The following is a 16,638-nucleotide window of genomic DNA, read 5'->3' as shown; positions in this document are numbered from 1 at the left end:
ACTGAGAGAAGAGACATCATCCTTTTGTGTACACAGAAACAGGAAAATGCAAGTCAAAGAGAGGGAGCTTCATCTGCTCCTGCTTTTTAGGAAAACATATTCATCACTGTAGGGTGGTGCCTGGTGAAGCAAATCAATTAAGCATTACATGCAACCAGCCAAGTAATTACATGTTGAGGAATACCCAAAGCAGAAGACCCTTACAGTGCCTTCAGTGCATCTACCAAACTACCACAACTTGCACTTTCCCCCACATCATACTGGCCAGCTGCATCCTAAATTGGAATTAAAATATTCAAGACTAAAAGGTGATTCCAAAAAGACACTTTGCCCCTTTTTGCCCCCCACCCCCCAACTCTCTTCATTTATTTATTTAAGACGATTTTTGTTAGGTCCCAATTGCATTGGCACGGCTAATTTAAGAAACCAGAAGCAAAGGCTTAGAGCACTGGTAGAGCATTAGTAATTTGAAATACTGTTATAAAACCCACTTCACCAGCAACAGCTTGAAGTGAGAATAAAGGATTTTTGAATTAATCATGTGGTTCCTGGGAGGTGAAATTTTGGCAATATTTATACAGAGTGTTAGGTAGAGGACACAAGCTGACAATTTGCTTGCACCTTCTCAGTTACAACAAAAGGTGGGAATTCTGCTTTTCCCATCGTGTTTTCATCAGCACTTCTTGCTAAGTCTCAGTCCAAATAAGATGCAGAAATTTTGGACCTGATGGATTTTTCTTTTTTAATTGAGGTAATCAACTCTTCTGCTTCTTCACCATCATAAATCCACACAAAATTACTGTAATTTCTTGTAATGCCTACTTATAAGAAATTGACTGTTATTGTGGTGATGGGGCATCTTTAAGAAAATATGAGAGAAGGGTACATACTTTCTCATTTAATGTCCTCATATCTGAATATCATTTGAGTGGTCAAAACATAACATTAAAGAGCTCGAGGAATTAATTTAGCCTAACAGTAATTCCTAAACAGAAACCTTTCTATTCATTTGGTCGCATGCGGCACACAAGACAACCTGCCATTCTAGAGGAAACTTGTGAGTACTCCAGAGTGGATGAGACAGTCAAGATATTTTTCAAGAGAATGTGAAGTTTTTCCAAAATGGTATTTCAAGCAAGCTAGAAAAATGTCATAGCAAGCAGGAAACAATTTATAAGAACATCCAAAGAGACTAAAAAGAGGTAGCTGAGAGAAAAGAAGAAAACTTAGGAGCCTTCTAACACTATTAAGGTCTTGAATCCATGTTGGTGTCTTAAATCTTTCCTCTACATTCCCCAGGGAATACGGATTTTTTTTCCGTAATTGAATTTTATAGCTACTCCCAACATCATAGGATAAAATGCACCTGAACAGTTCTGGTTAAGTTAAAGTAACATAATCTTTTGAGACAAACACATATCACATGAACAGTGCAGCAAAGCAGATGCTAATGATGTGTTCAAGAAACAGTGAAAACTTATCAGTGGTAAAAGCATATTAGAATGCAGCTTGAGTAATTCCACTTAAAACTGAGTATCAAAGGACAGGCAAGGTGAAAATGTACACCCGTTTGGAAAGGAACTGAGCCACTTCCCTGTTAAGAGTCCTTGCCAATGTTGTCAGCAGCCCTAACACTCTATTAAACAAACAGCATTTAGTCTGAAATTTCTCTTTCCTTCTATCAGATAAAAGAATACATGCCTCACACGCCCAAAGTTAGTGAAACTGCTGTTTCAAAAAGTCTTACAGAAGATAACCAGTGCCTCTAGTTTAACCTGCAGGCTTCCCACTCAATCTCAATTTTCACACATCCCCCTGAAGACCTTGAACACGCTACCTAGAATGAGAGAGTAAAGAATTTAAAGATGTCGGCATTGTGTCTGACAGCCACAGACACAAACTAGGTGGCAGGTACAGAATTTATTGCCAGACTTAGCTTCCTTATGGAAGGAAATGACTGTATCGTGCTAGGGACAGACACTAAAATTCAGAGCAATTGGAACAGTATGAACTCCACAGAGAAAAGCAGAAATTAAGATAATGTAGTGGACACAAGATACTGCCATCATGACCACAGTCGTGCTAACGCTGCAATCAAAAGCATGAACTTAAGAGCCCTCCAAAGGTTTCTGCTCTGCCCCTCTCCGCAGTGGTGTGTAGGCACTACTAACACACATCAGACACACAGTGCTCCCTTTCTGTATAGGTACCATCTGCCTTTACAGATGTGCCAGCATCAAATGAGACACACAGCACAGGTAGGGAGGTCATCAGAGCCACATACACCTATCTAACAAAAATATCTTGTCAATTGCAGTGGAGTTCCATATGGTTGGTTTGGGTTTTGTTCGTTTGTTTTTTTGGGGGGGTGGTGCATATTAGCTCAAACCTCCAGGTTGTACAAAAAAGATACCAATCAGAAGGTAATATTAAAAAAATAAATATGCATACGTCTACTCTAACTTCATAAAAACGCAGATGACAATCTTTTGCCCATTCCTAACAGTCCTGTCTCATGTTTAAAGTAGAGGTGTGTTTGTAGTTGATTCTAAAATGAAAGCCACAACTCTTTCAGATTTCACTTTCCATTTTTTCAGTGAAAAGGAATGGATGACAATTGTATCAAAAAAGACTGATAAAGCTCAAGATTAAGTGTTCTGAACTACAATTTCTGTCCTATTTTCCACTGATTTTATGTCCTTATATGTCCCACCTACAGAATTATTGTAATTCTACTGTCAACTAGGATGGCTGGATTAGATTTTATTCTGAGAAAAAAAAAAAGAAATAATTAATGGGATTTTTCAATCAGTAGAGTGGGTAATGCAACAACACAAGAAAAAGTTAATACTGTCTGAATGCAACAAAACTGAGCACACCCTAAATGCACAATCGAGCAAAGGTATTTTTTAAAGGATCCAAAAAAAAAGGATTAATTTTACTGTTTAGCCACACAGAAAATGGCCTGATTTTCAAGAATGCTTACCAGGTATTCCCTAACACACACACAAAATGAAAAGCAAAATTTAAAAGTAACTTTTGAAAGAATGGAGCGTAAGTTCTTGAATGACTGCTTTTTCTTGGCAAAATGTATTAATAACTCTTCCTTAAAATGTAACACACACAAATATGTGCACTAACTATATTTTCATCTTTACTTTTCATAATCAGAATATTAAGGCAGCATAAGATATGTGTGAAGAAAGCTGGTCAAATTTTATTCTTTTATTCTCCCATAAACCTAGCTTGAAATAACCATTGGCAACAGTTTTCACTGACAGAGTGAAATTCAAATGAATACACCAAGAAACTGCATCTCAGGAGCAATGTAAAACAGTCTGTGACACGCTTCATTGAAATGGATTTGCGTTCCAGTGACGAGCGTTTTTCAGTGTAATGGGACAATTAAGCTGTCCATTTACCTTCGCATACCACTTCCAAAACACACAGCATAGCATGCAATAATTAAATTTTACTGCTAACATAATACTAGTCTCTCTTGAAAGTGATGGTTCCATATCGTAGTAACAATTCTTATCACTAACCCACAGATCAGAAGTCCTTTGACATATGCTTGTATTTTTGAGACAGGCAGAATTTCTTCAGCTCTCATTATACAGATGCCTAATGCACAGCTGCCACTTCCCACATTGAAAATTTAAGAGAGTATGAATAAAATACCATCAAGGAGCTCCTACATTCCTTCTGTGCAGTCTGAAGAGAAATAAACAGGAAGAAAATTGACAGAGAAAGCTCTCAAAAGGGTGGAAGAAGTAGAGCTAACACAATATGCTCCCTTTCTCCTTTGTGGCTCCAGGACTCTTCCAGTGGTGGTAATTATGTGCTGCAAGGGCTCTGCAGGGCTTTCTGGCATGTTTGTTGGGAGATAAGCAGCAAGCTTATATACTACTGTAGACTTAATTTCAAGAAGTGTGTCTGCAAAAACCTAATACATCTGCAAATTAAAACAATGTCCCATTGAAAAGTAGATTTCCAAGGAGACTCTAGGTAACTGATTCATTCAAATACTGATGCAGCCCCACTAGTCCTAAACATCAGACAACTTGATACAAGTATTGAGAGAAACCCAGTCACTGAGCATAATTAACCTGCATGTTTTCTATTCATACAGAATTTAGCCAATTTGTAGTCCTTAACTTATTTTTACAGTTAATAGTTAAAATACCTTTCTCAAAATTTCTTGCAAGTTGAAACAAAACACAGACAGTTTAGTGCATTCAGTGCAACAGAAATACTGGGAGAACTAGGAGAGTTACTAGACAGTGTGTTTGGATTCCAAATGAAAATAAGCCTTGTGCAAAGACACTCCTATTCTAGCCAAGTGACAAACAGGCTGCAATAGGCCGCCTTGGAGAAGACCTACAGTGCTGTCAGGCATTCAAGGATGCATTCATGAAGACTCGTCCTCTCTTCCATCATTAAAAATGGTAATTTCAAGTAGGAAAAACTCTTGCTGTGGAGCCCTCTGCTCCCAGACTTGGCACTACAAATAACAACTAAAGGCAAAAATAAAACCAAAAAACCGTCACACATTCACGGGCTCAGTTGGTCTCTGCCAGTTTACTTTTATTTTTAAAAATGTCTTTACTAATGAATATGCAGTTCACTTCATGGTCAAAGCGTCCCAAATTGTGCAAGAGATGTACTTTGCAGCTCTGTAGAAAAACTACCAATAATGTATAAAATTATATTCCTAATGCCTTAGGTTATAGTCACCTCTACAGATTGTAAATTAAAAGATTTATTATTGAATTGGAATTGGGTTTCCTCATTTCTTCTTTTCAGATAATCTTCTTTGATAAAGCTTAGAATATCTATAATTTTCTTTCATCGTATTTCATTATTAATGCTTTAATCCTTTAGGTTTGGCTAGTCCAATTCAGAGCATTAAAATCTAAGGCTACTGCTTCTAATATTCAAGGATTTTTTTTTTCCAAGAATGATCCAGATTTATGTAACTAAACTACATCTCCTGCACAAATTACGTGACTCTTCTCCTCAGCTAACTAACTGCATTATCTTAGCAATCAAAACATTAATTTTATACTCCACCAGAAGAATACACAAAGTTAGAGTTAATTTTCTTGCTCAAAATTGTATTTGGTTTGTATTTTTTGTAGAGAATAGAGATACTAAATAGTGTCAGGCCCAGTATCATCCCTGAGGCTGTTGCTTGTTAATCCTGGCCACTTGGCTGGTGGCTTAGGAAATGGCCAGCTTCTTTGGCACCTTTGGATGTATCCTGGCTGCCTCTGTGAATCTACACACATTAATAAGTCCTCAGTATTCTTCTAAGATGAGTACTAAGTACCATATGTGTCACACATCTCTTAAATACCTGCAGGGATCCTGACTCCACTACTTTCCTGGGGAGCCTGGTCCAATGCTTGACAACCTTTTTGGTGGGGAAATTGTTCTTAACATCTAATCTAAACTTCCCTTGAAAAAACTTGAGGCTGCTTCCTCTTGTACTGTCACTTGTTAGAAGAAGAAGCTGAACCCCATCTCTCTACAACCTCCTTTCAATTAGCTGTAGAGAGCAGTAAGGTCTCCCCTGAGCCTTCTTTTCTCCAGGCTGAACACCTCCAGCTGCTGCTCACAAGACCCCTCACCAGCTTTGTTGCTCTTCTGTGGACATGCTCCAACACCTCAATGTCCTTCCACCACCAGGCATCTTTCCAGCCACTCTGCCTCAGCCTGCAGTGCTGCTTGGGGTTGCTGAGATCCATGGGCAGGACTCAGCACTAGGCCTTTTTGAGCCTCATATCACTGGCCTCAGCCCATCGATCCAGACTGTCCATATCCCTCTGCAGATCCTTCCTGCCTTCCAGCAGATCAACACTTCCTCTCAGTCTGGTGTCATCTGCAAACTGAGGGTGCACTGGATCCCCCCCCATCCGATCCTCAATACAAATATTAAACAGGGCTGGTCCTAATACTGAGCCCTGGAGAACACCACTAGCGTCTGGCCCCAAGTTGGATGTAACTCCAATCACCAGTACTCTCTGGGCTTGGCCATCCAGACAGTTTTTTACCCAGCCAAATGTCCACCCATCCTAGCCACGAGCCACCACTTTCTCCAGAATATTGTGGGAAATGGTGTCAAAAGCTTCACTGATGTCAAGGCAGCCAACAGCCACAGCCTCATCCACTAAGCAGGTCACCTTGTCATAGAAGAAGATCAGGTTGCTCAAAGCAAGAGCAACCCGCCTTTCACAAACCTGTGCTGGCTGGGCCGATGCCCTGGTTGTCCTGTATGTGCTGCATGATGGCACTCAGGATGATCTGCTCCAGGACCTTCCCTGGCACTGAGGTCAAGCTGACAGACCTGCAATTCCTGATCCTCCTTCTGGCCCTTCTGTACACAGGTGTCACATCCACCAACCTCTAGTCACCGAGGACCTCCCAGGTTAACCAGAACTGCTGGTACATGATGAAAAGTGGGTCAGTGAATATTTCCACCAACTCCCTCAGCACCCTTGCATGGATCCCATCTGGCCCCTTGACCCATGGGTGTCTAAGCGGTGTAGCATGTCACCAACCATTTCCTCCTGAATTATGGGGGTTCCATTCTGCTCCCTGTCCCTGTTTCCCACCTCAGGGGGCTCAGTACCTGGGAAACAACTGGTCTTACTATAAAAGACTGAGGCAAAGAAAGTATTTTAAGTATCTCAGCCGTTTCTGTGTCCTCTGTCATTATGTTTCCCCTGCATCCAGTAAAGGATGGAGAATTTCCTTAGCACTTCTTTTGCTGTTAATGTACTTACAGAAGCACTTTTTATTGTCTCTTATAGCAGTAGCCAAATTAATTTCTAGTTGGTCCTTCTAATAGTCTCCCTGCATAACCTTGTGACACCCTTGTAGTCCTCCTGAATATGCTACCTTCTCATTAATGTTATGCTGCACAGTTATATTTTTCACCTGTAGTAAGTTTCTCCCTACTGAAATCTGATGTCACAGGCATTTCATCCATTTTGTGCTTTCAGATTCATCAACTTCCACCTGCAGGGTCCCTTCACTATTGTTTCTACGGTTTTTCTGCTAGTACAGCATGCCAGCTGTATCAGTAGTTATATCAGTGTAGTTTAATGATAAGGGATGTTCAGAAATGCGTATTAAAAAGACAGAGGTTTTGGTGTTTACAGAGGAACACAGAAGAAGCTCTGGTATTTTGTTTTGACCTGTGCCCAGCCTCTGATATATGTCACAACAACAATCATAGTTATGCGCCTTCTACTAGGAAGGATGGAGAAAATAAAAGCAGTACTTTGTGCAAGTTGTAACTGTAGTACTTTGTAGTAAGCTTCTGCCCCTGCAGAAGGCAGTGGAAACTCTTTCATAAATGCTTCTATTCTGAGGGTCTCAGAAGGACATCAGAAGAAAGGAACTACAAACAAAGCAAGTACGCACAGGGTTATGTGCAGTCGATCCCACAACTTCTAAAAGCTCAAGTGAGACAATTAATTTAAATTGCCACAGGAGCCAGCACCGCTGTGAGAGCGCATGGTCTTGCTGCTGCTCTGTACATGCTGTGGATTGCCCTGCTAGCAGCAATTTCTGATGCTAGCTTGAGACACACAGATAGGTCAGATGTGTCCTGCACTCAAGAACTGAAATGTGGCTCCATCCAGTAGCTCCCAGCAGTCATGGGCTATCTGTTCTGGCCTATCTGCCCTACTCCATGCCTGTGACCTCAGTGTTTCTCTTCTACCTCTCTTGACCAACTTCTCCCAACTGCACACTCCTCCCAGGGGTTCCACAGAAATTTGCCACCTCCTTTTCCTTTCCCTCCTCAGAAACACTCTTGTTACTTGGAGAAATACCAAAGTGAGGAAGACAAAAAGCCATTAAATAGTAGTGCTTAATGGAATAAAATTACCAACAAACACCAGTGTTTAGGAAGTAACTTCTGCCTAAGCGAACAGCATTGTTTACTGCATGTGCTTAAAATATTCACTCTCTTCTTCCTTTACTCATGGGATTTTTCTCTCCATTAAGAATCAGCAGATAAGAGCAAAGAAGGGGCTGTAATTATTGCAATGAGACTTCCTTAGCTCAGTTCCTAATAATAAGTGCAAGTAAATACACACATGCACGCACTAGGGCTCAAGTGTTATCAAGCTCTTACGGAATAGAAAGGATTGCTTCATGATGGCACTTATTCAAAAGATATAGAGATATTACTTGCCTCTGAAAATACCATCAACACAAGAATTCAAAAGCTACAGTGTATAAGAAATGCTTAACCAAAGCTAGATGAAAAGCGAAGTGAAAAATGTTACAACAAAATACATCTTAAAGTTTCCTTACACAAATCTTGTGACTAAAAAAGAAATACATCTTGCTCATAATTAAATTTAACTGACAATAAAATATCATCTTATTTACAAGAAAAACAGGATGATCTGAATGTCTATGGGCTGGTTAATCCCATTTTAAAAATCTGTACTGTAGAATACAAGTGACATGTCAATAAAGCAGATTAAGAATCATCCATCCAACAGATCTCAATAAGAGTAACCAAGGAGAAATTACTGCTGATTGGAAAGACTCTTGGCTGGATTTATGGAGTGTCACTGGGCATATTTACTCACAGATAAATAAAAACTTACTGCAGAAGAAATTTGCAGACACCCAAAGGTTAGGAAGCGTGGAAAATAGAGATAGCAAAAAGCCATAGGGACCCATGTGGTGTATGCTGTAGTATGAAGTAAAAAGGTACATATCAAAGATAACAAAAAGACAAACTCTACCCAAAGTCTGATTTTATACTTCCCTGTTTTGAAAACATACCAGTTATTCATAAATTTGGGGTTGAACAGAAAGGAGAACCATCTTCATAGGAAATAAGCAACACCAGATATGGAAAATAATGTTCTTGATATATATGAATGAAAAACTAAAATCAGTACCTTTTAGAAAACATAAAGCACCAAAGGAAGTAATAAGTAAATCTGAACAGTTTTGAGAAAGATCACAATCAATCTAAGCTTCAATGTTTCAAGAAATATACGTGTAAATGAATCTGTTCATTAGAACAAAATGCCACCTTCATCTTCTGATTGTTCAGATCTTGGAAGGTAAGTCACACAAAATTTCAGTGAAAGAATTTCAACATCATCACAAAAATCAGTTTAACTTCTTTATAGTAAAAAGTATTCTGAAAGAGAGTAAAAAGTGCAAAAAGCTACTGGAAAAGTGAATGTTAGTCCCTGAAAGGACTGTGTGGGTATTGTAAGTATTATTTGTGCCTGCAGTATCTGTGAATGCTGTGCTTTTGTTCAGTCTAATTTAGGACACAAGCTAAAGTTCAGATTTTAGAAGCAGTTTAGACTGTCACATGCTTTGCTTCAACACAGATGTTTCTAGCAAGCTGAAAAAAACCATAAAAATAATTCTGATATTCTCCAGTTGTGATATATCTTTGGAAGCTGATTCTAACAGGAATTAAACAAGCTCTAGACAGTCAACTAATTATATTGGGAAAATATGTAGAATTTGAAGTTTATCTACATATAGCAAAAGTTGAATTTTCACCTCTTCCTCAAAAGATAACTGTAAACATACTACGAGTAAAAATTAATTTTGATTCAATGCTTAAACGATATAAAAATACACCTTGAGGTATTAAATAAAAATAGATGTAGTTTATCAAGTTTAGAAAACGCTTGTTGGGCATGACTAATTTGCCAAATAAAGAACTGACAGAACTATGAAAAAAATCCAAAAGTTGGCATGAGAAAATATGTTGATTTTAACTGCAAGTTTTAATTTAAATCAAAAAAGTAACTCTATTTACTATAATGAATAACAACCCTGAACACTGCTTGCTAAAAAGCTTTGGAACATATAAGGAAAGTCCAAGGAAAAGCCAACGGGAATGGAATTCAAAACTCAAATAACCATCCCAAGCAGATGAAACCAAGCAAAAAAAGAGTGGTTAATTGCTCCAGCTCATGACATTGCTTTTCAAGAATGACTGCTATATTGAATAGCTCTTAGATTCAGTACAAATGTAACTGCATGAAATTTTATATCCTCAGATACCAATATGGTTGGTTGAAACAACTGGCATTTTTTGGCCTTAAAATAATTATTATTAATGATTATTCAGGGGTACTTTTTTCCAAACATTTCAACCTCATGAGCTACAAGCAGAGATGCATTTTTGCTGGTTTACTAGGAATACTTTAGAGCAGGAATCTTTATTTATTACTTGTTCACTTGGCTATTTTGAAGAATACTTCTCTTGCCACTTCAATTTACAAAAGCAACGAAAAAGCAAGGAAACTAGTTCTTCCTACCTAAATTCAATGTACAGCTTGAGTAAACAGAAGGCTTTACCAGGTGCAGAAACATTCAACACTGCTTTAGTAGGATCAAAGGATTGTCAAAGAAGAAAATCTCAGGAGTTAAGAAATCTTGAATATAAAGTATAGCCTAAGGACATATTTATATAGTGACTTTCATTTTCTAAAATAATAAAGAGAACGTCAGACTAAGGCAACGCAGCTAAACGAAACCTAGAATTTGTCTGACAGTTGAAATAAAAAGATGTATAGATTAAAATCATCTAGAACTGCGCCTACAAAAAAACTTCTAAATATCATTTACAAAAAAAACATTTAGTTTATACTATGACGACTTACCTTTAAATAATTTTTCTAGTCTACCTTCAAAATTTTGACAGAAATGTAATAATTCAGAGTAATTTTTAAAAGCCACTATGTAAGCAATTAGTTTCTACTTGTACATCACAGCCACCACAAGACAACATAAAAGAAGTGCCTTCACTAAACCAGCTCTACTTCACCCAGTTAAAACAAAAGAGTAGTTCTTAGCCTGATATGAAGGGCAAAATACCTTGCTTAGACTCTCGTTGACATATACCTGCAGTACTAGGCTGATAGTTTAGATTATTTACAATAGTTTACATCAAACACCTGAAAAAATACAGTTTACAACATGTAAGTTTTTTTAAGTGAGCTATTTAAAATACGCAATTAGAGTTTGGGTAACTTTGAGAATCAGAGCCACATCAGGTGGACTCCAATCTTAGTTACTTAAGACTTCAACTCCTTGAAAACTTACACTACTATAATTTTGCCTTGGCTCAAATAGCAAATCTAGGGTTAAACATGTAATACGATTTATCCCTTACATTTCTAAGTGTGTGTGGGTTACTCTCTGGAGTCCAGTTTCATTAATCACTTTTGAATTCTAGTTCCAGTACTTCAAGACAAAAAAAAGAAATTGGAATAGGACAAAGCAAAGTCAACCAGTATAACCTTAATGCACATCATACATGGACTCCTACAATATACCTGACCATCAGATTATGTTTAAAACACCAAGTTCTATAAAGAGACATAAAACACCAATAGAAGAGCACACAGAGTGGTGGAGTAATGGCAGCACTAATTTTCAGACCTCATTTTTTCACAATACTAACTGGAGGACACTGCAAATAGAAAAGAGTCTTGAAAAAGTAAGCACTTTTATCAGTGGGGTCTGAAAAGATCTAGTCAGCACTAGTCCAGCTGTTCTCAGATGTATGACCATAAAAACAGGTTATCCTATGAGAACACCTAAGCAAACACATGCTAAGGAAATCTGTTTTCTTACAGATTTATCTCTTCTATGTGTCATATTTCAACCTAGCCATAACTCCTCCACATGCACTACAATTGCCCACAGATACCTGGAATAGCCCTTCACATAACCCTTTCTCCCACATCTGCTTGTGTACTCCCACATCAGACTTTGTCCTCTCTCAAAAAAAGCACCTTATGCTCCAACCACTGCTCCACAACTTCCATGCTCACAGGTCTGCTGGAGAGGTTACAGACTGCTGGGCTCAATTAACGCTTTCCAAGAGATAGGACATTCTTTTGCAGTTTTGTCCTCCCGACAAAACTTTTGTACTCAGCTTTCAGTTTTCACAGACTTTCCCAAGACCTTTAGCACCGCTCAGGCAGACAAAAATACCTGAAACCAGGTTAATAGGAAAATTTGTTTCTGGACATCTCTGACACAAAGACATGTCTAGATGTCGTATCATATTGAAAGCCATTGAAAATATCAAATTTGTCAACAGTATGAAAGTTACATATGTTGTTTAATGTTAAAACATAAAGTTCAAAGAATGGCTTAATGTCATCAGCTGCCTAAATAATACTGGAATTAGCTTACATTTCTGTGGCTTTAACCTGTAGGTCTGCTTGGCTAAATACAGTGGTATTGCTTGCTTCTTAATGTATTCAAAAGGGCAATGGTGTGATCTGTCAACAGGAACATTCAGAAAACTAATGCAGGCATTTTTTTATAATTTTATAATGAGTTGCTTGCTATTTTACACTTTTCTTCAAGTCACTGCTCCAGGTGGAACCATACAAGAGTTGTCGCTCTCAAGAAAAAGCATCAACCCTCAGCAAAAAACCCATGACATTTGAAAGGCATGAGAGGAATGAAAAAGGCTTGCATCAATCATGCTTTGCTTTTCACAGTGCTCAGTGCAACCATAGTTTTAGAGGAAAGCAGATTGCTTGGTGCCAGCAATATGCAGAAAAAATGCACATACTCTCTATTTTAATGCTTTGAACTTCACAACCCACATTCTACTTCTGCTCTTTTCTCCTTCACCTGACCCTCAGCTATATCTATATTATCCTAAATATAGTGACAGTAGTTCAAACACCTACTTACAGGAATCATCCAGTTGGCCAGGTCACCGTACTTGGACACTTGCATAGCTCCAAGCATTGTCAAGTCAACATGGCCGCTGGCAACAGAAAATTGTAATTAGCATATCATGTTCAAGTAACAGCCCACAAACCTTAAGAAGCTTTTTTTCATTCTCATTACATCAAGCTAAAAATGGTGGCACATGACAGAAAAAGCAACCATTGTGCCATGCATATAGCTAGGTTTTTTTCCCCTCTAGATGTATCGCTGGTGCAAACTTCTCTTTATGCCTACTGAGCCTCAAAAACATTCCTACTTTCGTCTAGTTTTGGTTAATTGCATGCACACTCAATCAGCTCTGAACTCGTACTTTTAAGTGCACTCCTTCACATATTTACATGCACTCATTATCCTTTCAGAGCCATTAGGATTTAGTGTTTGTTTGCATCCAACCTCCTTTCCGAAAAACAAACAAAAAACAGGTGCAGAGGGTGAATTTCCATGAAGGAGGTGGAATGAGGAACACAATTGCAAGCTGAGCTAAAAAAATATAGAGTGCAAGTACAGATTAGATACTTGGAAATGACTAAAAAGTAGTTGTTAAAACATAGTTATAAATGTGTTTATATATGGCCAGGTGGTGGTAGGCACAAACATCATTACGGTATCTATTAGTTACAGTGGTTCTTTTATTTCCAACAGCTAGGCTAAATCCTCTGTAAACCATCACTGATTAAGTCCATGATAATTTTACAGGTTTTTAAATGCTAACCACATTTGAAAGAAATACTAATGAGTTCAGTCATCAGACTCAGTTTATTCTTTTCCTGTTTCAAAAAGATCAGGGTTTGTGTTGTTACATACCCTCTTATCATTGCAAATGATTCATCACTAGAGAAATAGGAAGAACCTGGAAGAACAGTCACTGTCTCCTTACCTGTAAAAGAAATAAGCTACAGTATGTATGTATTTTGTTTCTTTGACAAATCAAGTCACAGCCATTAACCAAGAAATAAGGGTTTTTTACGAAATTCCTTTGGAGTCAGTACAACTATGGACCTGATTACCCTTACTATGTCAAATGTTACCCTAATCAGTCATACTGAATTGTGAAGCAATTTGTTTTCAGTTTTTAATGATAGGATTGTCTGCTCTTTGACCACCTGCAGTTCCAGGAAAGACATCACTAAAACCAGAGTGTAAGAAATATCTGTGGACTTCAGCTTTCTGCACAATTCATAGAAAAAGTGAGAAGTAACTCTTTTGAAACAGAGAAAGAGAGGGTCTTCAGGAGACAGGGAGGCTGCAAGAAAGAGTGACAGAGTTTATAGTGCTAACAATGTAGAATACAGAAAGATAAATGACAGGTCTAGTCTATTCTTGCTTTGTTAAAGTGCACAAGAAAATGTGCTTCTGAGTGCTGTACTGTTCTCTGAACAATGATTGGGTCAAGCAATGGAGCACACCTGGAAGCATCTTATTTGTCTGTCCAGGGCTCTTTTCTTCCTTTCCTGCCAATTCTTTGAATCAGTCTAAGCAACAACCACATATACAGGGTGCCTCTGAAAAGGCATAAGAAAGATAGACAAAGGTGAAATTATAAACTAAGCATGGGAAACTTGAGAGAAAAAAACCAACAAACCGAAATATTTTAGCATGAATGAGAACAGAATCAATTTCTATTCCTCTGCCATTTAGCTTCTGTTTTCTGCACTTTGTTTTATAAATTTGGCTGGAAAGCACCTAGAATGGTTTTAATCCAGTCATGTGTTAGTGGGATTTAGCAGCTTCTGAATGTTTCAGCAATTATAGCAATAATAATTTTGGTGGTAGATCTGAGGTTCACCTATCCTATGTCCAGTTTACTGCAGCTTCAGAGGAAAATGTGAAGCTGCTTAACACTGAACTCCCAATACTAGAATAATCTGATTTTCATTTTGCATTCTGACCTCTTATGTCAGCTTGATCCCTTCCAGATTCTCTGCAAAAATACTTATCAACTACAAATAACAATTCAAGATCATCTTGACTTCCATATTAAAGCACAATGACTTTTCAGGGAATTTATGAAGTTCTTTGACATTTTTTCCATTGTCACTCTGTTAACATGTGCATTTTTCGTATGCACCCATATAAAAATTTCAGTTCTAAAAGACAAGAAAATAATTTCACCTTTTATAGTATTTTTTTTCTTCTAAATAATGTTTTCCTGCCCGTGACACCTCTGAAATATTCCTTCATACAGTGTATCAAAAGAATTACGTAGCTACTGGTGAAATGATGGACTCAATTTCTTAATCATTTTTTATTTCAAACCTGAAGATGGCCTCAGATAACTTCGTATTTAAAATACAGTACTGTAACAGGGGCAGTTACATAGCAGTATGATAATGGTATCAATTAGTTGAGCCAAGCAGCAAATATTTCAAGTCAATGAACAATTGCTGGACCGCACCCTGATATTAAATTAAAAGCTTATTTGATGTCAGTGCTTTATCTTCTTTGACTTTTCAGAGTTTAATTGTACTTGCTAACAGCCACTGAGAAAGGCACTGTCTGTATAGATATATATGTACACACGCATACCTGTATTTGTATGTATGTATATGTATACTTCAATAAAAAAATATGAAAAGTATATATTTGCCATATGAAAAAAACTCTAAGATGTGTCAGGTCTATAACCTGTACCATTAACATCCATGAGAAGGTTCCAAGGCCCACTTTTCTTTGTCATAACACAATATAGAAGAGTTATTTTACATGGAAACAGAAAATGTACATAATCACAACTTACCGAAAAAAAAAATCAGACAGATGCGCTAAATCATAAAAAGCTTATGTTTTTACATTGCATGGCTGCTTCTGAGGTGAAATGCACCAAAACAGCTGGGTAAAACCAGCACATGAGCATTGTCACTCCTCCACTAAAGTGGCAAAAGCAGCTGCCCCCAGCAGAGCCCCTCACTGTGCCAGGTCCCATCTGGGCGGGGTCTTTCCCCCTGCCTTGGCTGCCACTCCCTCTCTGAATGCAAATGAGTTACACAGCGTGGCCAGGAATAAACCAGGCCATTATACACAGGATGTTTTAAAACGTGTCCCAAGCATAAATTACTGAAAATCATTTTCTAAAAAACACAAGGTGAAAAGCAGCAAGAAAAAAACCCATATTTCCATACAGGCTGCACGAAACAATCTCACTTGTGAAAATGATGATTTGACCCTTTACTGACTGGCCTGGGAGAGAGTTTCCTTTAGTAGCTACTAAAATGCATCAAAGTATAAGCCCTCTACCAAGAATATTAAATATCTCCATTGATCAAAACCAGCCTTTACTTAAAGGAAGACAAATATATTAATATTTATGAACAAATAAAACAGAATTCTGGGTTCAAGTACTACATCAAAAGAAAATTTTTAAATGAATAATTTTAAATTGAATAATTACTTTCCATGAATTAAAGTTAATTAAAATATTTTACCTGCATTAATCAGGTCTGGATCTACTTCACTTTCAAGTGGATAAGGACCCTGACAACAATAAGATGTATGTCAGCTTTATATTAAAATACCTTTGAAATACAATTCATAACTGCTTTATTATTTCTAATGCTTATTACTGAAAACAGATCATCACAGAGATGCATTTTTTTATCTTCAGCAGAAAAAAAATCCTGACACTACAAGCAACAATTTACATCAACTAACATATCAGGCCTGATGGACATATTGTCAGAGGCTGTTAGAATTACTAAACAACCATGAAGTGGGGGGTTTGTTTGATTTGGTTTTTTTTTTGTTCTTAACCAAAGTGACAGACATTTTTCAGAAAAAGTTAAGTAACTGCAACTTCATAAAGCTATATTGACAGTGAATATAATATTAAGATTTATTTAAAATTATGTTTGCTAAGACTTACAATACTTGGTCTTG

At 37.6% G+C, this 16,638-nt stretch overlaps 1 protein-coding gene across 1 annotated transcript in view; it reads right to left on the bottom strand.

Annotated features, from left to right (window-relative positions):
* Positions 1 to 16,638, bottom strand: part of OXCT1 (3-oxoacid CoA-transferase 1) — an 88,089-nt gene that overhangs the window by 20,952 nt on the left and 50,499 nt on the right. Inside the window, exons 11-13 of the mRNA XM_064642009.1 lie at positions 16,188 to 16,236; positions 13,570 to 13,642; positions 12,727 to 12,802 (exon numbers count right to left, since the gene is read on the bottom strand). Coding sequence (XP_064498079.1) covers positions 12,727 to 12,802; positions 13,570 to 13,642; positions 16,188 to 16,236 — 198 coding nt within the window. The remainder of the gene's footprint in view (positions 1 to 12,726; positions 12,803 to 13,569; positions 13,643 to 16,187; positions 16,237 to 16,638) is intronic.

Source organism: Pseudopipra pipra, chromosome Z, assembly GCF_036250125.1.
Source record: "Pseudopipra pipra isolate bDixPip1 chromosome Z, bDixPip1.hap1, whole genome shotgun sequence".
Classification (NCBI taxonomy): Eukaryota; Metazoa; Chordata; class Aves; order Passeriformes; family Pipridae; genus Pseudopipra; species Pseudopipra pipra.
The sequence above is the reverse complement of the archived record's forward strand: the minus strand, read 5'-3'. Positions and strand labels throughout refer to the sequence as shown.